This window comes from Syngnathus acus, chromosome 6 (assembly GCF_901709675.1).
Source record: "Syngnathus acus chromosome 6, fSynAcu1.2, whole genome shotgun sequence".
Classification (NCBI taxonomy): Eukaryota; Metazoa; Chordata; class Actinopteri; order Syngnathiformes; family Syngnathidae; genus Syngnathus; species Syngnathus acus.
Window position 1 is genome coordinate 12,428,551 of NC_051092.1, and position 18,259 is coordinate 12,446,809.

The 18,259-nt window shown below is 43.6% G+C and overlaps 1 protein-coding gene across 4 annotated transcripts in view; it reads right to left on the reverse strand.

The window, feature by feature from the left end:
- The window catches only part of shank3a (SH3 and multiple ankyrin repeat domains 3a), a 122,146-nt gene that overhangs the window by 5,951 nt on the left and 97,936 nt on the right, over nucleotides 1-18,259 (reverse strand). For 3 of the 4 annotated variants that reach the window (XM_037254101.1, XM_037254099.1, XM_037254103.1), the window contains 10 exons: nucleotides 11,520-11,595; nucleotides 9,063-9,145; nucleotides 7,830-7,954; nucleotides 7,092-7,227; nucleotides 5,503-5,583; nucleotides 5,112-5,135; nucleotides 4,441-4,568; nucleotides 4,246-4,351; nucleotides 3,039-3,565; nucleotides 673-2,756 (listed from right to left, as the gene is read on the reverse strand). In XM_037254101.1, the coding sequence (XP_037109996.1) occupies nucleotides 673-2,756; nucleotides 3,039-3,565; nucleotides 4,246-4,351; nucleotides 4,441-4,568; nucleotides 5,112-5,135; nucleotides 5,503-5,583; nucleotides 7,092-7,227; nucleotides 7,830-7,954; nucleotides 9,063-9,145; nucleotides 11,520-11,595 (3,370 nt within the window). The remainder of the gene's footprint in view (nucleotides 1-672; nucleotides 2,757-3,038; nucleotides 3,566-4,245; nucleotides 4,352-4,440; nucleotides 4,569-5,111; nucleotides 5,136-5,502; nucleotides 5,584-7,091; nucleotides 7,228-7,829; nucleotides 7,955-9,062; nucleotides 9,146-11,519; nucleotides 11,596-18,259) is intronic. The other variant, XM_037254102.1, reaches the window with a different exon arrangement.

An 18,259-nucleotide genomic window follows, 5' to 3' on the forward strand; every position in this document is an offset into this window, starting at 1 on the left:
TTGTTGCTGACTAAAGCTAGACAACTAAGTACAAAGTACTCGTTAAAAGACATAATGAAATGATGCAAACAAGGTAACCAATGTACCTTATTTCCTCATATAGCAGCCAGAGGTGCGTAACTACTCGACTGCGCTCTATTTTTACTTGATTACAAAATTTCAGTCATATTTAACCACAAAACATTATACAACAACAAATGATTCAGCTGTCGTTTCGCCCAAACTTGAGCTAACAGTTACAACATGAACAGACTTTAGTTTGTGGATGACACAATTGGCAATTAATCGAGGAACGGCGTCTGTTAGAAAGGAGGCCGCTATGTGAGGAAATACAGTACTTAACAAAAGGAAACTAATGAAGCTATAAGTGTATAAGGGAATAGTCTTCAATAGGATTAGTTGACAAGCTGGTTAGGAAACAGTATTTAAAAAACAAAAAAAGTTTACCCTAGTGTTCTACAACCTTAGGATTTACTCTCTCCAGTGTCCTCACATCTGCAGAAATAAAAAGCACTCTCAGGCTAGGGTGATTCCCCCAACACTCAAACACACCAACAGTAGTTGTTGGGAAAACTCTTCTGAGCTTCACACATGGCAAACATTGTGTTTCACTAAGGCGTGATTGTGCTCTGCTTTTGACTATGGATTCCTTGAGTTTAACCGTACTCTTACCTGGCACCTGCTACAGGAGACTTCCTCCCAGGATCGAGTGATGCTCCAAGTGGTTCCTCCCCCAATGACCGCGTGTCTTTATTTAGTTGCTGAAGTCGCGAACTGAGCTCCCCCATTACAGAGGGTTTCGCCCCCTCATCGGCACCCAGCCCTAGTCCCAGCCCACCGAGGTTGCCCAAACTCCCAATACCGAGCCCCACCCCTGGTTCGCGAGGCTCCACCGGGTCCCCCCATAGCTTGGACCGCCGCTGGAAGAGGTAGCGCGGCTTTGTGGGTGCTAGTCCGGTCACAGAGGCCGAGCCGCCGGGGGGCAGCCCGGCACCTCCGGCAAGCGCCGCAGCCAGCGCTGCGGCCTGTTGCTGGGATAGCAGCTCACTGTCAGAACTCTGCTTCAGCAGAGGGTCCCTGAAGGTGACGGGGCCTTTACTGCCTCCTATGTGGGACTTGAGTCGGGGCTTCGGAGGCACTGGCGGCTTGTCGAGCACAAAGGTCTGCCCGTCGGCATAGGAAGTGTGTGTGGTGTGTGTGTCGGCTGGTTCGCCGCTTTCTGAGGAGAGCGTGGACATGCTGGAAACTGTGGAGACAGTGCTGGTGGTCTCGAGGTGGTGGTCTCTCTCCCGCTCGCTGGAGCTGCGCGTGTCAGCCTCCTCCACACCCGAATCTGCTGCAGAGCCGGACTCGCTCACTGGTGGGGGCTCCGAGGGTTTTCCTGAGACAGCTGCCACACTGAGAGGAGCGCTGGGTGGAGGCGGAAGCTGTGGTGGAGGCTGAGGCTGGGTGAGGGTTACAGTTGGGGTGATCGGGGTTGAGGGTGTTTGGGGAGTGGGTGTTGGCGGGGTAGTGGGGGAAGGGATAGAAGGTTTGGTTGGGGAGAGTAAAATACCCTTTGCCTGAGCCTGTGCCAGTAGCCCGTTCGCAAACTCATCAGGTGGTGGTACAAAACCGATTTTCCGCAGCTCCTCTCGTGTTTCCTCGTCGCTGGAGGACAGCATGGCGGGGGGCAACGTCACCGTGTACGGATCTGCGTCCTCCTCCGAGCTTCCCTGAACCAGAGCCTTCTCTAGAGCTGGACTGGCAGCGCGCTGACTTTGAAGCTGGGGTAAAGGGACTGTGGGGCTCGGGGACTTAGTCCTTGGACTTAAAGTCTTGCTTGGCTCTTTGGATGTCGGGACACTTGTCTGTTCAAGCTCGCCACCAGCCTGGCCATTACTGGTCGCATGGACCATAATCAACCCTGCTGTTTTCTGCTGCGACGTGTCCATAATACTGATCAACATGCTCTTATCTTCTAGCGTCTTGTCGTCTTTCCTCTCCTCAATCCTGGTCTCCATCTCCTGGTGGAACGGTACAATAGATGGTGACCAAGGGAGTTTGGTGGGCTGAGGGACTAAAACAGTTGGGGTGGATCCAAGGCCAGACCCTACTCCCTTGGAGCTTTGAGATGTAAAAGGAGAAGATGTGGGTGGCCCCTCTCCATGAGGGGACTCTTTGGTCTGAGTGTCAAGGAATATTATGCCCTGCCCCACCCGTTCCTGTTTAGTCCATGGCTCTGGGCTGCTAGTTGGGGATTGGCTCTGGGAGGTCAGCGCCCTCTCTCTTGCGGCCAGCGCAAGAGCCAGAGGGGAGTTGGGGTCCAGGGGCTTTCCTGTCAGTGGATGGATAAAGGTGGTCCCACTAGGTGAGGGGCTCAAGGCCAAGGCAGGAGGTGGCAGCTGGCCAAGCTCTCTGGTGAGTATCCGCTCATCGATGGAATGAGACTGAGGCAGAGAGGGGATCTCCGTACCGGCGGAGGATGCCCCCTCCATCGTGCCGACGGAGAGAAAGACAGTAGATCGTCGCCGTTCCTCCAGGCGACGTTCCCGGTCTTTCACTGCTCCGGCTATGGCGGCGGCAAAGGGCCCCTTACCCTGAAACATGGCCTCACCCTGGGCCCGTAAACGCTCCCGCTCAGCCATCAGCTGCTGCTGGTAGTAGTCTGCACGGCTGATGCGCGTGTGGCCGTGCGGGGGTTGTCCTGAGGGTGAGCTCTCCCGGGAGTGGGCAGCTGCTAAGACCAAATTCCCTTTTTCTTGTGCATCCTCGACCTAGAATAACAGATATACAGTATATTTATTTCTATAGTTATTTACATTACAAGAGTTCCTTTCCTATGGCTGCAACCTCACCTTGCTACAGTTATAATTACCGTACATTTTTGCACGAGACACACAAAAAAAGACTGTCAAGTCACAATCACATCATCTCTGAGTGGGAACTAAACCCACAAAGCCTGCATGGAAGTCTGTCTGGCAAGAGAACTATTATGGAAAACAAGTGAGAGGCTCTTTGTCATCACTTTAACTCAGAGAAATAGAAATACCACTTACCTGTAATTGCTTCACCAGGGGGCTCTTCTTCCTCTGAGGCTTGGTAGGTGTGTATAGTCCAATACTGAATTGGCCCACATTGGCGTAGGGGTTGTCAATAATCCGCCCCTTCCGTTTTATTCGCTCGGGTGGAGTGGCAGCAGAAGGTCGGGAGATTTCTGTAGGCTCCACGGGTAAATGGGAAGAGTCCTGCAGGATGATCATGGAGCGTGCTTTCTTCTGTCTCTCTATCTGCGCAGCCTGCCGATGAGCAGCCTCGTAGGGCAGGTCCAGGGAGGAGGGCTTGAAGCTGGAGTGTCCCCCGGATTCGTGACCCTGACTCTGAGTCCGCGACGGAGGCGGCGGTGGGCAGAAAGCTGGGGGAGGTCCCGTGTCCAGGTAATAGGGAGGCGGAGGAGGTGCTGTTTGTGGGGGAGGTGGGATGGGATGAGGCTGCGGGTGGTCTCGGAGGCTGTCTGTCATGGAGGAACTGCGGGGGAAGTGGTTCTCATCTTCCAGGGAAGATAGCCGAGCCTCTTCAGTGGCACCTGCAGGGCACGCCACATTTAAAGATGATGATTACAGTAAACTCAGAAAAACAGGTCTTCTGTTAAAACGACCCAGCAGGTCCATGGCTACTTCACACTTCAATCCTGTTAGGTGTGAAACTGTCACCTTGCACAGTCAACAGCTTATCCTTTTAACACGTTTTTTTTTTTTTTTTTTTCAAATAATGCCTTTAAAATCTTTGTGTGAATAATTCAACCCTTCAAACATGAATTAAGTGACTCACACAGCAAATAGTGATACTTGGAGGATTAAAACTGTATTCCCGTCTATCGTAACACAATAAACTAAAGAGTCTACCATAAATAGTATACAAGAGTCTATTTATATTTGTGGATTACATTTAAAAACAAAAACGTCCAACCAAACCACAGAATTTCATGCTTAATATCCTGTAAGCTATTGTCAGCACCCTCAGTATTGTTTGAGGCTTTTAGCCCTAGTATTAGTAAATTAGACTGTGTTTTTCAATGAAGCTCATTGGCATCGAGGGGGGACAATTTCTCTCCATGGCATCATAGCATGCCACCATCTGCTCGAGCTTGGTGAATTAGACACTATCTGTTTGCTCATTTCTACTGGTTAGCACTACGCAATAGTAAGTTTAGCCTTATGTGTGCTCGAATGGATAGTGCAGTAACAGAATAGGTGATTGTTTTACCAAATGACTTGGTCCTGGCCACACCCTTAGGTAGTGCCATATGATCCCTCTCCATGGCTGGATGAAAACCTCCATGTAGCGTCATCCCTTGTCGCTCAAACAGTGACTGCAGCCAGATGCCCCACAAAACATTCAAACGTGAATCATTATGTGTTTTTTCGAGCGAAGTACTGATCTTTGAATATGTGCACTCACACTGATCTCTGCTGGTGTTATTCTTCTGCTGGTGGGGCGCTGTTTGACGGTGGCTGCTCTGTAATCTGCCTCCGGAGGCTGAGAACGCAACATGGACTCCTGCGACGCCAGCATCTCGTCGAGTCTCTCTGTTGAGAAGGTAAACGAGCCGGAACAAAGTAAGTAAGAAAGCAATGAGACACACGAGGAGGCACTGCCACCATATTTTTAAACTTGCTAAACATAGTAGAGAATAATGAGGAAAAATTATGATCTATGACGAAAGACATTTTAATTTGTAATGCAGTGATTTGCCAAATGTGGTACATGAGCTCCCTCTTGTGTTATAGGAAATAATCAATTAATTAAAGCTTCAAATGACTAGGTATAACGGTAGTGGCTTGATTAGTATTATAGGTTTTTAATCCGATATAACAAATTTGTCAAGCACAGTTCAATTCGATTTTTTAAGTACAACACTTTAATTTTATAGGATTCTGTGTTGAAACCTTAAGTACAATTTCAATGTAACTTTTGTGTTCAGTACATTTGAAATGAATGATTCAAATGGTTTCTTTTAAAATGTCCTACATTTAAACACACTATTAATATTTAAACATCTGTTGTTACAGTCGCTTATAGTGTAAATATGTTTCCCTGCCCAGAGAAGTGATAAAGCCTCTGCATCTCACCTCCTCTTCTCCTCCGAGCAGAAGCTTGGTAGACAATGAAAGCGTCAGCATAAGAGAAAAAAAAGCACAAGGACATGCCAAGAGAGAAGTAACTAATGTCAAGGTTAGTGGAAAAAAGGAAAGTGGAAAAAGGAGCAGTATGGAAAGCCTTTTGAGCATTTGTACGATATCCACGGACTACTTCACTCTTTGAATATAGTAAGACAAATCATCAGAACAGTAAAACGACTAGGGCGCTCTAGTGAAATACTGTGTCTTAGTAGTACTGCTTTTTTTTCCACAACTGCTCTCCACTAAAGACCTTCAAGAAGCATATCGAACAAATGTTCAAACAGCTTTCCATAGAGAATGCCAGCGTGGAGAGGGCATGGCCAAGACCGCCAACACTCACCCAATTCTTCCAGCTCGGCCGTCATGGACTTGGAGCGCAGCGTGAGCGTGGTGCTGGGGGCTCTTTTGGGGGGTGGCGGTGCTGTGGAGAAAAGGCACGGCGTTGAGGAGGACCATGATGGTGTTGAAGACCGTGATGAAAACTCTTTGGCTTTGCGGCTCAGTGCCCTCCGGGCTTCCCGCAGACGGCCGGCCCATGCCGCTGTCGCCTTTGTTTTGATCGGATCCGATTTGGACGAAGTGCTAAGCAGGGAGCCCGACTTCTTCATCGCGAGGCTCGGTTAGTTGGGAGGTGTTCTTTCTCTGTCGCTCCCGCACATAACATTGAATCGAGGGAAAACGTGGTCCGCTATTTGAAACGCATCAACACAGCAGCTCGGGCATACAAGCGGGTCCTCGTTGACTTGGGGCCTGATTTACAACTGTCTTGAGCTTTTAGTAGATCTGCTCTTTTTCTTCGTGGGAAATTTGTGAGAGCACAGCAAGCACAATACAAAGTTTCCAGCGATCGAATTGGAAGAGTTGGTGTGGAAAATTAAACTAACATAAAACTGAGTTAAAGAATAGAGACGTTTGGCTCTAATAATTTTGAGGAAAGTGCAAGTACAGAAAAAACGTGTTGTTTTGTTTAAAACTCGCCCTCTCTCAAAATAACAATAACTACTTTGGGAGAAGATTTGATGATCACATTGCGTATGTTAAACTCATCTAGTGTATTCGCATCAACCTCTCACAGCTCATGCAAAATGAACTGCTCGGCAATTTTGCCTATTTGCAGAAGCAATCCTGGGTGCGCCCAGTTAGTCCATCAGCATTCACATCTGCTGGTGTGAATTTTTTCTGTGCAAACTTTTAGGAAAACAACCCCTTGGAGGACAAAACGTCGTCTGTGCTGACAGATGGAGAGAGGACAATCAGCTAAGGAGAACAATATGCACCAGACATCACTCCTCCTCCCTTGAAGAAGTTTGGTAATCCTTCTTCAAACACTCAGTGTTCCAGTCTCCCCAAAAACTCAGTGCAAAACATTTGTGTCCTTCACTGAAAAAGCATCAAATCCTTTTATCCTTCATATGGCACTTGTTGTAAGTCTACGGTCCTGGTCTCCATCGGTTCTGTATGTGTGTGGGTCGTGCTCATGCAGCAGCATAGTGGAGATGGAGGTGAGAGCGAGAGAGCAAGAGAGAGCGAGAGAGACAGAGAGAGAGAGAGAGCGCCTGTTGCTATAATGCAATGCTTAATTTCAAACGTGTGGTGTAGTCGCCATGACAACACTGGCAAGGAGCACCAAGGATGTAGAGGTGCAGGGAGACTTTGTATTTTTCATGTGCATTTCATTACAGAGCAAGAAGTGTGTGGTAAAGTCTCAAATCCATCTGAAAAACAGCCGTAATTGTAGGCAATGAACGGATTAGTGCCATGCTCAGCAGTAGTCGGCGATCAGATTAGCATCTCCCCCAATCGTCCATTTTGGAGAGTTAATGGCAGCTGACTTTGGATGAACGTGCAACTACACAGAGCTTTTCAAAGTCATCTCCCACAAATGTCAAGTGATTTGTGTTTCCTCTCCCAATATTTGGCGGTGTTTACCTTTCTTGCGGACAACCTCCTCCGACTCTGGTTTACGGGTGACAGAGACCACCTTCATCAACAGCCGGTTCCCTCCTTGCCGGATCAACGACACCACCTGCTTGTGGCCGACCTTCACCACGTTCACGCCGTTCACCTAACGGGTGGCAGAAAAATTGAAAGTTGCTGTCTTTAATGTACAAGATGAATCAAGAGACAGTGGGAGCTTGACTTATGAATGAGTGCCTCAACTTACTGTAAAGTTGGCATTTCCGTCATATACATATATCGCTCCAACAAGTCCATACATATCCCAACATAACAATTCAATTTGGTTCTATTTGATCCACTTGCACCTTTTAAATCCAAACTGATTTTCCGATTCAACTAGTTTTTTTGTTGCACCTCAAGTACGAATCATACGACCTCCTTTTGAACCCCAGGAAGGATTTGTAGTCAATTTGCTGAAGAAGATTAGCGGGAATCCATAGAAACTTGAACTTGGAGGCCATGGCGACCACAGCACAAATAGCAGCACAATGTCTACTGAAAATGAACCAAAAAAAGTCAAAAAGGTCTTTATATTTTTTTTAATGATGTTTTAACTTTACCATTTCTCTATTTATTTTTTGAAGAGGAGCCTTGAGTGGACCAAGGGCATTTCCATTGAGTTTCTACATTTCACACAGGAGTCAAAATGTCACAGTTTCTTTTTTTTTTTAGTCAAGGATTAAATTTTGTGTGTGTGAGCGCAATTACCTCGATGAGAAAGTCTCCCGTCCTCAGTCCAGCCCTCCAAGCCACCCCCTCCATGTCGACAGACTCCAGATATTGCAAAGCGGGGAACGCTGGGGTTGGCGTGAACTCTTCGATGGGGGTCTCGGCTAAGCCAGTAAATAAGAGGATTTAGTGGTCACATTGCTAAGCTTCTGGCATAATCGAAAAAGGAATGTTTTCAGCTTTCCAGTGATATCGACCATTACGCTACGCCACTCATGACATTATTACCACAAATATGAATAATTTTGATATGGGTGCCTAATTACGCTACTTGAACGTACTGCAATAGACCAATTAGCGGTCAGTATTTTGGGGTCTAGCATAACAGTTATGTGTGGATATATACACGTATATACTAATAAAACGATTTTCAGTCCATGAAAATGAAACGTGTAATTGACGAAAGAGGCGCACGTTTGACCTAATAAGTCATTATTGCCTTGTATCTCGAATCTACTTTACCTGTGCAAATTTAGACGACTTTTGTTTGTATATGCGTGTGTGTGCGTGTGTCTTTCAATGGACAGTAAAATACAGCTCCACAGGTAGTGAGCAAGTAACGGTGGTAACAGTGACAAATAAAAGTAGGCTCCTGCACCACCCTGACACTCCCACCACCCCTCCCAAAATGGGGATTGGGTGGGGACGGCTGGGGGAACATGCGCTAAAAGAGTAAAAGATAATCACACTAAAGAAAATAATTAGCTACTCTCGCCATACTGGTGGAAAAGGTGGAGACAATGATGGACGGAGAGGTTGTCAAGCAAGATGAAAAGAAGGAGCGAGGGAGGAGGCGAGTAAACATAAGAAAAAGCAAGAGGAGCAGTGTCTGCTAAATTGGAGTGCCATGTGTGAGCAGCAGATGGCACAGCGAGTTGGCAGCTGACACACACACGCACACACACAGAGTGCATCTGAATACACCAACATGTTGACCAAAGCTGCTACTGACTCATATGATAGATTCATTGGTAGCACAGTCGAATAGTGAAAAGGTTCTTCAAAACTCTCATGTGTGGCTTTTGCAGGATGGCACAGTGCTTGTGTGGGGTTTCTACCAAAATGCAAACCATGCAGGAAAGTCAGAGCCTGGATTCAAAGTCACAGCCTGAGAACTAAGAGGCAGACGCGTTAACCGCAGGGCCACCACGCCACCCTATGTCCTGGCCAGGAAATAACTCTAAAATCCCAAATGATAAGAATAATGCTCACCTTTTGCTCCACGCAGGACAAACCCAAAGCCCTCATTTTCTCTCTTCTGTAAGACGGCATTCTTCTCCTCTATGATGTAATCACTGGGGAGAGAATAGATGAGAAAAGTCAGTATGATTCTGGAAAAAGAGTGTTTCTATTTTCATGCACACACACACACGCACACACACGCACACACACGCGCACACACACGAGCAGCTCAGAAGCATCTTAAGAATGGATCAATCTTCCTCCTCTGAAGTGACACACACTAGAGACATGATGCTAATGAAAGCGTAAATTCATCGCTGTCTCATTCCAGTTGTTGACATTTGATGGAGAAATGCAGACTTAAAGCACAAGTGGAGTCAAAATTTGTCGTTGCAATAAGAGGTTCTATGTACTCCCAGTAGTCTGAACACGGCATTCTGAATTATATTTCTGAAATATAATTATTTCATTCGTGGATTATTTATTAAAATGATGAAGTGACCCGTATTCCACCATTCACGACTGGCTGACATTTTATGCAGCACGCCCCGCTGCTGTCAACAGAAATCAACGTCAAAGTTTGCGAATGTCACGTGATCAAACCCAGGTAAGCCAGATTCTATTAACCATTCCAGACCCCGTCCAGTTGTTGAGGACAGGGTAGGGCATAGAAAGTTCAGATTTCGAGTACATATTTTTAAATGTTGGGAGTAGAAGAGTCATCAGAAAAAGAATGACAAGCCTACCTAGACACAGTGACCTTTGAAATATTTGTCCCTTGCTTCTTCTGTCAAACGCTAACATCAAATACACTTGAATGCAAACCAAACACACATGGCTCGGTAACGTTTTTGCAGCAGCGTGTAAAATCACCCAATGATTGCGCTCGCTCTCCCGTTAGTTTAGCAACACATCACTTGGCACTCAAGACTTACCGAGAGAACACAGAGTTTGCGCTGGTGCAAATGGCTGATCGGAAACAAACCTTTCTGCAAGAAGCCAAAGGCGTTCTGTAGTAAGTCATACAAAACTCACAGTTCCGCGAATTGTATTTAATTGATCAGAATGAAGCAGAAATGTAACAATGTTGTCCGACCAGCAAAAAACAGATTATGCGCAAGGTTTGAATTGGGGTGACTGGATTTTTGATGGTTACTGAAGATGTTTCACTTTCAAAGAGTAAGACAGAGAAACATCTCCATCAACAATGGAATATAGTAAGCCTGCACACCCCTGTTTAAATACCAATTACATCTTTTTGAGAGCATATAATAAAGTGGCTGTACAACTGACTTTGGAGTCCACCAGTTCTCCTAAAACATCTTCAGTTGGCTCAAAATGCTGCAGCTTCGCGGGGTTAAGAGTTTTGGATTTTTTATTTCAATCATTAGCTTTTATTTCAATTGTGACTTTTTTTTATAGTTCGTTTTAATTATTTTTTAGAGCGGGTCTGTTAGATTATTTTTTTTCTAAAAATATTTTGCTTTAGTTAAGTTCAGTTTTAAAAATTAGTTTTAGTATTAGCCATAAAAACAAAATTATTTTTCATCTAATTCTAGTACTTTTTAGTTTGTATTACAAACATAAAATGCGTATTTCAGAATTCATTTTAAAATGAAAGAAAATAAAACTGTTGAGATGTGAAGCTTTTCAGTTTTGCTGGGATGTCTGCTTATGACAATTTTTGGTTGAATTTAACTTATTAAAAATGTTCAACTACAGTGTACCAGAAAAAAAAAAATCTACATCTGCCCTTTAGGATGTGCTTCTTTTGGTCCCTAACATATAATTTAGATTTCAGTGTCAGACTTTCTGTACCTTGACAACGGCCACGTTTACATATTGGATGCGTATGGTTGTCGACTGTCAAGTGTATCATGCAAGTCCATAAAACCCGGAGCTCCGGCGACACAAATGACATTTAGAAACTCAAAAAGCAGGGAAGAAATAAATGAAAAGCTGACATTTCATAGAAAGGCAGGGAAAGCTATCGAAACAATGTCTGTGAGCCAGAGTCATATTAAAACTGTCGCTTTGCCATTGAAATTACCTGCAAGCTAAAAGCAATGAATACAAAACGAAATTTTTGTAATATTGGCAGCTGAAGCGATGACAGCTTGGACAAATTCATAGAAAGTTATGCCAACATATATTTGCATTCTAATGACGTTGCCTTTATATACCGCCACAACAAATTTGAATACAACGTTCAGAAAAACAACAACTGTATTTTTGTTTTTATGACTTTAAAGTAGGGCAATTTGACAAAGAACATTAGAGGAGGCTTAATAAATTAAAGCAAATCAACTCAACACTGCTTCAGATCCAGTGTACTGTTATGGGGCACCGAGAGAGTCCAAATTCCACCAGTGCTGTGGCGGCTCGTTGCCTTTAGGTGGCAGCCAATTCCACAACAGATTTTTCTTTCCAGCGGCACTGACCCGGTCTAAATGAATTAAATTTTAGCACACGTGAGCAAGGCTGTACCTGTATGAGGTGAAGTTGTCATAGGATCCCACAGTGTAGTGTCTGAACAGTCTTTTGGTGCGGTCCTCTCGAGTCTCTGCAAAACAAAACAACACCACAATGATACAAGGATTTTCATTGTCATGAATGGTCATACCTTAGACTTGGATGATATGTTAAAATGTTAATCCTACTCCTTAAAACAACAGCTCGACTGTTACCAAAGATGATATGTTGCTGTCATTCATGATTTTGATACGCTAATATTTCCATAGAGTTGCCAATCCATATAACAATAAAAAAAAACTTTCACAGCATCAGAATATTGGTTCTGATTATTTTCATCTTTAACGTTAGTTGCTTTCTACATTTGTATGACATGTTCAATTTTTACTTATTGCATGGCTTGCCCAGTCAAAAGAATTTTCAATACAGCCAAGTGTGAAAGAATTAAATGTTAAACCACCCCACTTTTTCCAGATGTAGTACAGTATATTTGTTAAGTTCATTTTTTTTCTAGAACTATGGTTTTTCAAACATTTCAATCCAATTGGAATTGATCATATTTGCATCACTACTACATTATTAGGTAACAATTTTTATAGTATTAATGTTCAAACTCTACATAATTGAAGTGACTTACGAACATGCTTTGAATATTTTACAAAAACATATTTTTTTCCCAATTCATTCTTATTTCATCTGCCTTGTTTTCTACTATGCGAGTGGATTTTGGTTCACATTCTGTCCATTTGATTCTGTGTGTGTGTGCGTGTGTGCACGTGCGTGCGCATGTGTGTGTGCGCAAGCGTGCCTGAGTGTGCGCACGTATGTGTGGATGTATGTGAGACAAAATATAACCTGCCCATGCCAACAAATTTTTCCATTTTGCGCTCAAGTCTGACACATCATCCGTCACCTCCCGGTCACTGTAGTGTAGCATTTAGAATATTTATTCTTGTGTCGGCTGTCACTTGTATTTCCAGTTTAACCCCTCAGAGAATACGGTATACACTTAGCAACCGCTTTAACGTCTGTTTGTATGTGTGAAGATGGACGAGCTTTATATTAAAAAGACCTCTCGCTCACACTAAGTACAGTCACCAGGGTCGGGCAAAACTATATATGCACTTTTGAAATGAATGTTTACAGGCACCGTGAATATTGGCAAAGAAATTAAGAACAAAATGTTGATTTTAATGCAATACTGAACTGGTACCAAAGAAAGGAAGGCCGGAGAGTAGATCTGAGAAAAGGAAGAAAGGATGCAAAATAGGAAGGAAAGAATGAAGGAATGAAGAATGAAGGAAGGAGGGAAAGTAGGTGGTCAGAAAGGGAAGTAGTAAATCATGTTGAAGGTTGAAGATAAGAAAGCCAAGCAGAAAAGCAGTTTTAAACCACAGAAAGAAGCAGGTAAGGATGGGTGAATAAAAATCAACCGGGACAGAAGGCAGGCAGAAAAGGTGTTTGATAATAAGCCTGTCAAATAATACACAAACAGACCAAACTTAGCCCTGTTATCTGTGTTACAGTTGATGATGTTTCAGCAAACAGGATGACAACACACTACTACGTGGCCTGTTTAGCACAAAAGGGGTCGTTTTGCAAGCGTTACAGCGACGGGCAACTCTTATGGAAGATGCGCTCCTGGACACACCAACATCTTTGGTGCCCTTGTCTGAAGGTCAAACACAGCACACATGCACACATGCACACAGCCATTCTCTGAACCTTGCTGAAATGGGAATTAACCTACACTGTCTTGCCGCCGATAGATAAGAGCTGCAGACAAACATACACACACAGACACGCACAATTGCACACTTATCGAGTCATTGACTTTCCTCCCACACCCTGACTCATTTGATTTTCCCCGCTCATGCTGGGAATGTTAACCTCCTAAACTAGGTGACTTAGGGCCTCAAGCAGTGGACAAACATGGTGATAATCAGGTCCGATTTGAGAATTCTGCCTTCTTTCTGACCAAAGTCAGGAAAGACATGCTTGTCAGATGCCTCGAGAACATTATCCTATTTGGTTGTCTGGTAGTGTGGGGTGTGTTATGAGAGTTTTTTTCTCTCTCCCTATCTACTCAGAATATAGTTATAGCCAACAATCACAAATGCTAAACCAGTTTAACAATTGCAAGGGTAAATCCTTGCTGCCTCTCACAGGTCAGTCATGGTTCAATGAGAGACTCCGGTTTGGGGAGGAGACTCATGATTGTGGGTGTGAAGATATCAAAAAGAGTAGTAGGAAAAGACAATTTTTTTTTCCGTTGTCATGTGTGGGGTTTCTCAAATCGATTTAGATGTAAAAAAATCGGTCTGGCCCCCACTTCCTCAAAACAAATCCCTATGAAACCAATTTGTTCGTCTAACCCTAAATTGTTGACAAGAAGATTCTTTGAACCAAAAGTCCTGCTTAGTTCAGGATAAAGTTAGTCTGCTGACAATAGTAGAGGGTGAGAGAAGGGACAGCAAGTGGAGAAAGTCAGCAGAAATCCTCCAAAGTGCACATCACTTTTAGTCACAGTTTTCAGGGTAAAGAGTGAAGGTGGAGGTGAGGTGTTGTCTACCAGTCAGAGACATCTCATTGAGAGAGAAGAGAGGCTTCCTGTCAAACAGTCCTGACAGCTAAACGACAAAATAGCTTGTTGGTTTAGGTTGGTTCCTTCCCGGAAAAAATTGATGTCGTGATTCGGACAAAGTCCTTTTTGGACCACACACACAAGGATTTGGTGTTGTAAAAATAGAAACCTTGTCATAATGTTTGTTAGCAGTAGATGTCAGGAACTGAAAATGATGAGAAACACTTGTTTGGGGTTACGCATATGGTTTTGTTGTGGTTTTGTACCGGTCTGCCTGGTAGTACTAGCAAGACCAGCAGCAATAGCAAATTAAAACAGTCAAGATTCAAACAGTCGAAAACTTAGTCACTAGGCAACCTGCTCCATGAACTCAGCACCAGGCCATCAATTTGCCAGGAGCTAGTGACAACGAGTGACTAGCGAAAAATCGACTTAGTAACAACATATTTGTTCTTGGTTACGTCCCACCACTGGACTTACCCCAATAAAAATCACGCCATAACATACCGGCTTGCTCCGCCTTCACCATCGTCATCACCCAGTCCATCCTGCTACACACCACTGGCAGCTCGGACGCCAGCAGTTCATTTTTTGACGCAGGGGTCGGTCCCATGAGATGAACCTTGCGAGATGCCGGCCTTCCACGCTCGCCTTCCCCACATTTTTCCTTCACGAACAGCCGAAAGTGTCAGACTCTTTCAGACTCCAGCAAACAACTGCTTCCCATTTCCATTTTCTCTCTCTCTCTCTCCCTTTCTTGCTCATTTAGATTTTGGTGGGTTGGCTTGAAGAGCCTTTGGAGAGCTCCTCGTTACCACTCGAGTGTCGTCATGGAGTGAAAATACCTCGGCTCTTGTCAAAGTGGAGGGAGCCTTGAATAATTCAGTGCAAATGCACTCACAACAACAAGAGGGTTTTGTCTAAGCTTGCCGAACGCTGCGAAGCCCGCTGACTAACACCAAGTCAGTGGCTCAATGATAAACGCTTCTTACTGCGACGATAATGTTAACACATCTTAAGCCTTCAATAAATATCAGGTCACATTTGACCCATTTTTGATATTTGAGAGTAATAAAAACAACTTTGAAGTCACCCTAAAATCATGATACAAAATTGATTGAAATAGAAATATTTCAAGATACAGTGGTAACTTGATTTATGAGTGACTTTCTTTTCGCTCGGGTGATTTTTTTTTCTGTATTTGTAAGCAATGATTCGAGTTAAAACCGCCAGATGACAGCTGAAAACTGAAAAGTGGACTTTCCAGTAATATAGAATATTATTGAAATATTTCGGGGGGAAAATCTGCCCTCTCTGCCCTCATGATATGCCTTGAATGTAATGTTTAATCAATGAATCAATTTAATTCATGTATCCATCCATTTACTAAATGTAATGAATTTGTGACTAAAACTAACCAATCTGAGATTGCAGAAACAGAAGGCATGGCTGAGCCCATACTGAGGAGACTCTTGGCGGGCGGCTGTTCAATTCCGGTGAGCAACAAAAATGAAAAATAATTAATTGGGAAGCTCTTTAGTACATGTCATGGGACATTTCGATTTGGCAATACTCTGTGTTATGATGAACACAGTGATTTCTGAGGCTAGCGTGTTTGCCAATTTGGCAGACGTCAAGCTTCAGGCATTGAATGTATGAAGTATATGAAAAAAGTATGAAGGACAGCAACGAAGGCGATTTAAGCGTGCCCTGGCACTCGCACGCTGGCGTATACCGAGAAGACAAGTGCGTTTACGTGCAAGTGACCTGCTGTCCTCCAATCAGGCTCCCTTGTCAAACGCGATACGTCTTCTTCATTAGCGGAGCAGCTTGGCGGTGATTCATTCCTGCCATCATGCCGCCGCCGTCCATGTGATGTGGCTCGCGTTAGAGATGCCTCGCATTGCACCTGACTGACTTCTGATGAAAAGCATTTTGTATTCGACACACATACATACTGATACAGAAATGCTCGCAGCCACTTACATGCACACACAGACTTGGAAAAGGGGGCGCTTCTTGAGCTGCCGGTCCGATATTGCCGACTCAGCTGAACTTCAATACCAGACGCGTCTTCCAAACTGTGCTTTACAGTCTGCGTCTGGCACCCCTTTCTAATAATAAGATGGATTAGTTGGCTACGCTAATGTGTGTGCTGACTCTACACACCATACAGACCATCAGTGTAGTGTGTTTCTCCACTTTCACAGCCACCAGTTGCTTTTGCAACCAAAATTTGCAGTTGAATGCAAGTTGAATGCAAGTTGAATGCAAGTTTCATGCGCATGTCTTTTTGAAGGGACAGCAAACAGATATTTGGTGTCTCTGCAAGAAGTGGCAGAGAGGGGATAAGAATGGTGACAGGCATACTGAGGGTGTGCACACACAAAAGGCCTTAATGTCAGATGTGTTAACATGACATTTTAAGTGTGAAGGGCAAAGACTGGACTTGTCTGATAACATGACGAGAGGAAAATGAATAGAGAGGGGAAGGCAAGAATGACACACCTTTTCAGTGTTCATTTAACATATTAAAGATTAAATGCTTTTTTGTTTTTAAAGTTTAACAGCACTCCGTTTAATACAGTGATGTGCACTTTGCACATAATAGTAATAATAATAAAATTACAGCATGAGTCTAATATATAATGAAATATTTCAAACAGTTATTTCTGCAGAATACTGCATATATGCAGATGCTGTTCATAATGTAATTCCTGAGAAACATGTTTGCATAATTAAAGAATAAAAAGAATATTGCAAATGAGTCCCAAAATGTCCATATTTTTGTGATGCTTTATCTATAGAATGGAAATTATGATTACAGTGATTCTAATCTTATAATAATAAATGCTATATTATGTTAAGCAAATTTCTGTAGTTGCTTGAAATGCTTTCATTTAATTAATGGCCATTCTGCCCTAAACTTTACATATAGTAGAGGTGCCCGAATAATGTTTTTTTTTTTTTTTTTTTTTTACTATTAAACCTAAACCTTACCCCTTAAAACCTCTATACCTGAGTCAAATATGGCAACATATTAAAGTTTTGATAATACATTCCCAACCGAATCACAACTTACGCGTATCTAATTTTATGGCCGGCGAGTGTTTTCAGCAGGTGTTCCCTCACGAGTGCATTGCATCATCACTCTCTGTCTCTCTCTCCATCCACACTGCCGCAGCCACGCGGGTGTTTAAGCATTCCGAGGGTGTGCAGACACATTTCCAAACTTCTTAATGGCTGCACTAAAAATAGCACCGACTGGGAACGACAGAGCTGATTCATGCAGCTGTGAGTCAGTCAAGAGCACGCCGGTCAATGAGAAGCGGGTGCCTCTTAAAACGAAACCAGCGCCCAATCGACCATATAGCTTTTTCCATCACGGAGAAATAAGTGCCTTTAAATGGCCACAGGTGTTGTTGTTTTTTTTGCATACACATTTATTTATTCAAGTATCTATTTTCCACTTAGGTACTGAGTGCTTTTGCCACCTCTGGCTGACATTGGGATCAATCAATCAATTGCAGACATGGGATTAACAAGAGAGTTATTGGTGAAAATGAGCATCTCACGGTCCTTGAGTAATGTCATTAGAAAGGCAAAGAAGGGCTCACATCATTATCTCCTCCATTAGCACATGTAAACAGCCTCATACGTGAGTGCATGTGTGTGTGTGTGACAGAGAGAGAGTGAGATGGAATGCATGTATTGAGGGTATGGCCACTTACTACGATTTAAGATCAGTGTAATTTAAAGCAGACTAATCCTCCACAACACTGTCCACTTATTCACCTATAGACATTTTTTTCCTGTGGCTATTTGGTGGCTATCCTTTTCTTTGTGCTTTTAATGAAGATGTTCTCGTAGAGGGGAATCCATTGCGTGAAGTTTTTCACTGTATGAATTTACTTTTACAACTAATCTAATCAGTACAGACCCACAAGAAGAAAAGTGAAATACTTAGATGGTCTATATTGGTCTATTTTTATTAATCATCAGGAATCCTATCAATCAGTGAGTGACATTCAATGTGTGGTACTAGTACCAGTAAATTGGTACCAACTATAGTTAAGTGGACGATATCCTGGACCAACTCCAGTGAGTCTGTTAGGCTTTTGCTATGTAGACCACGCATCTCTTGTGTTGGGAATGAGGGGGGCCATTTTGA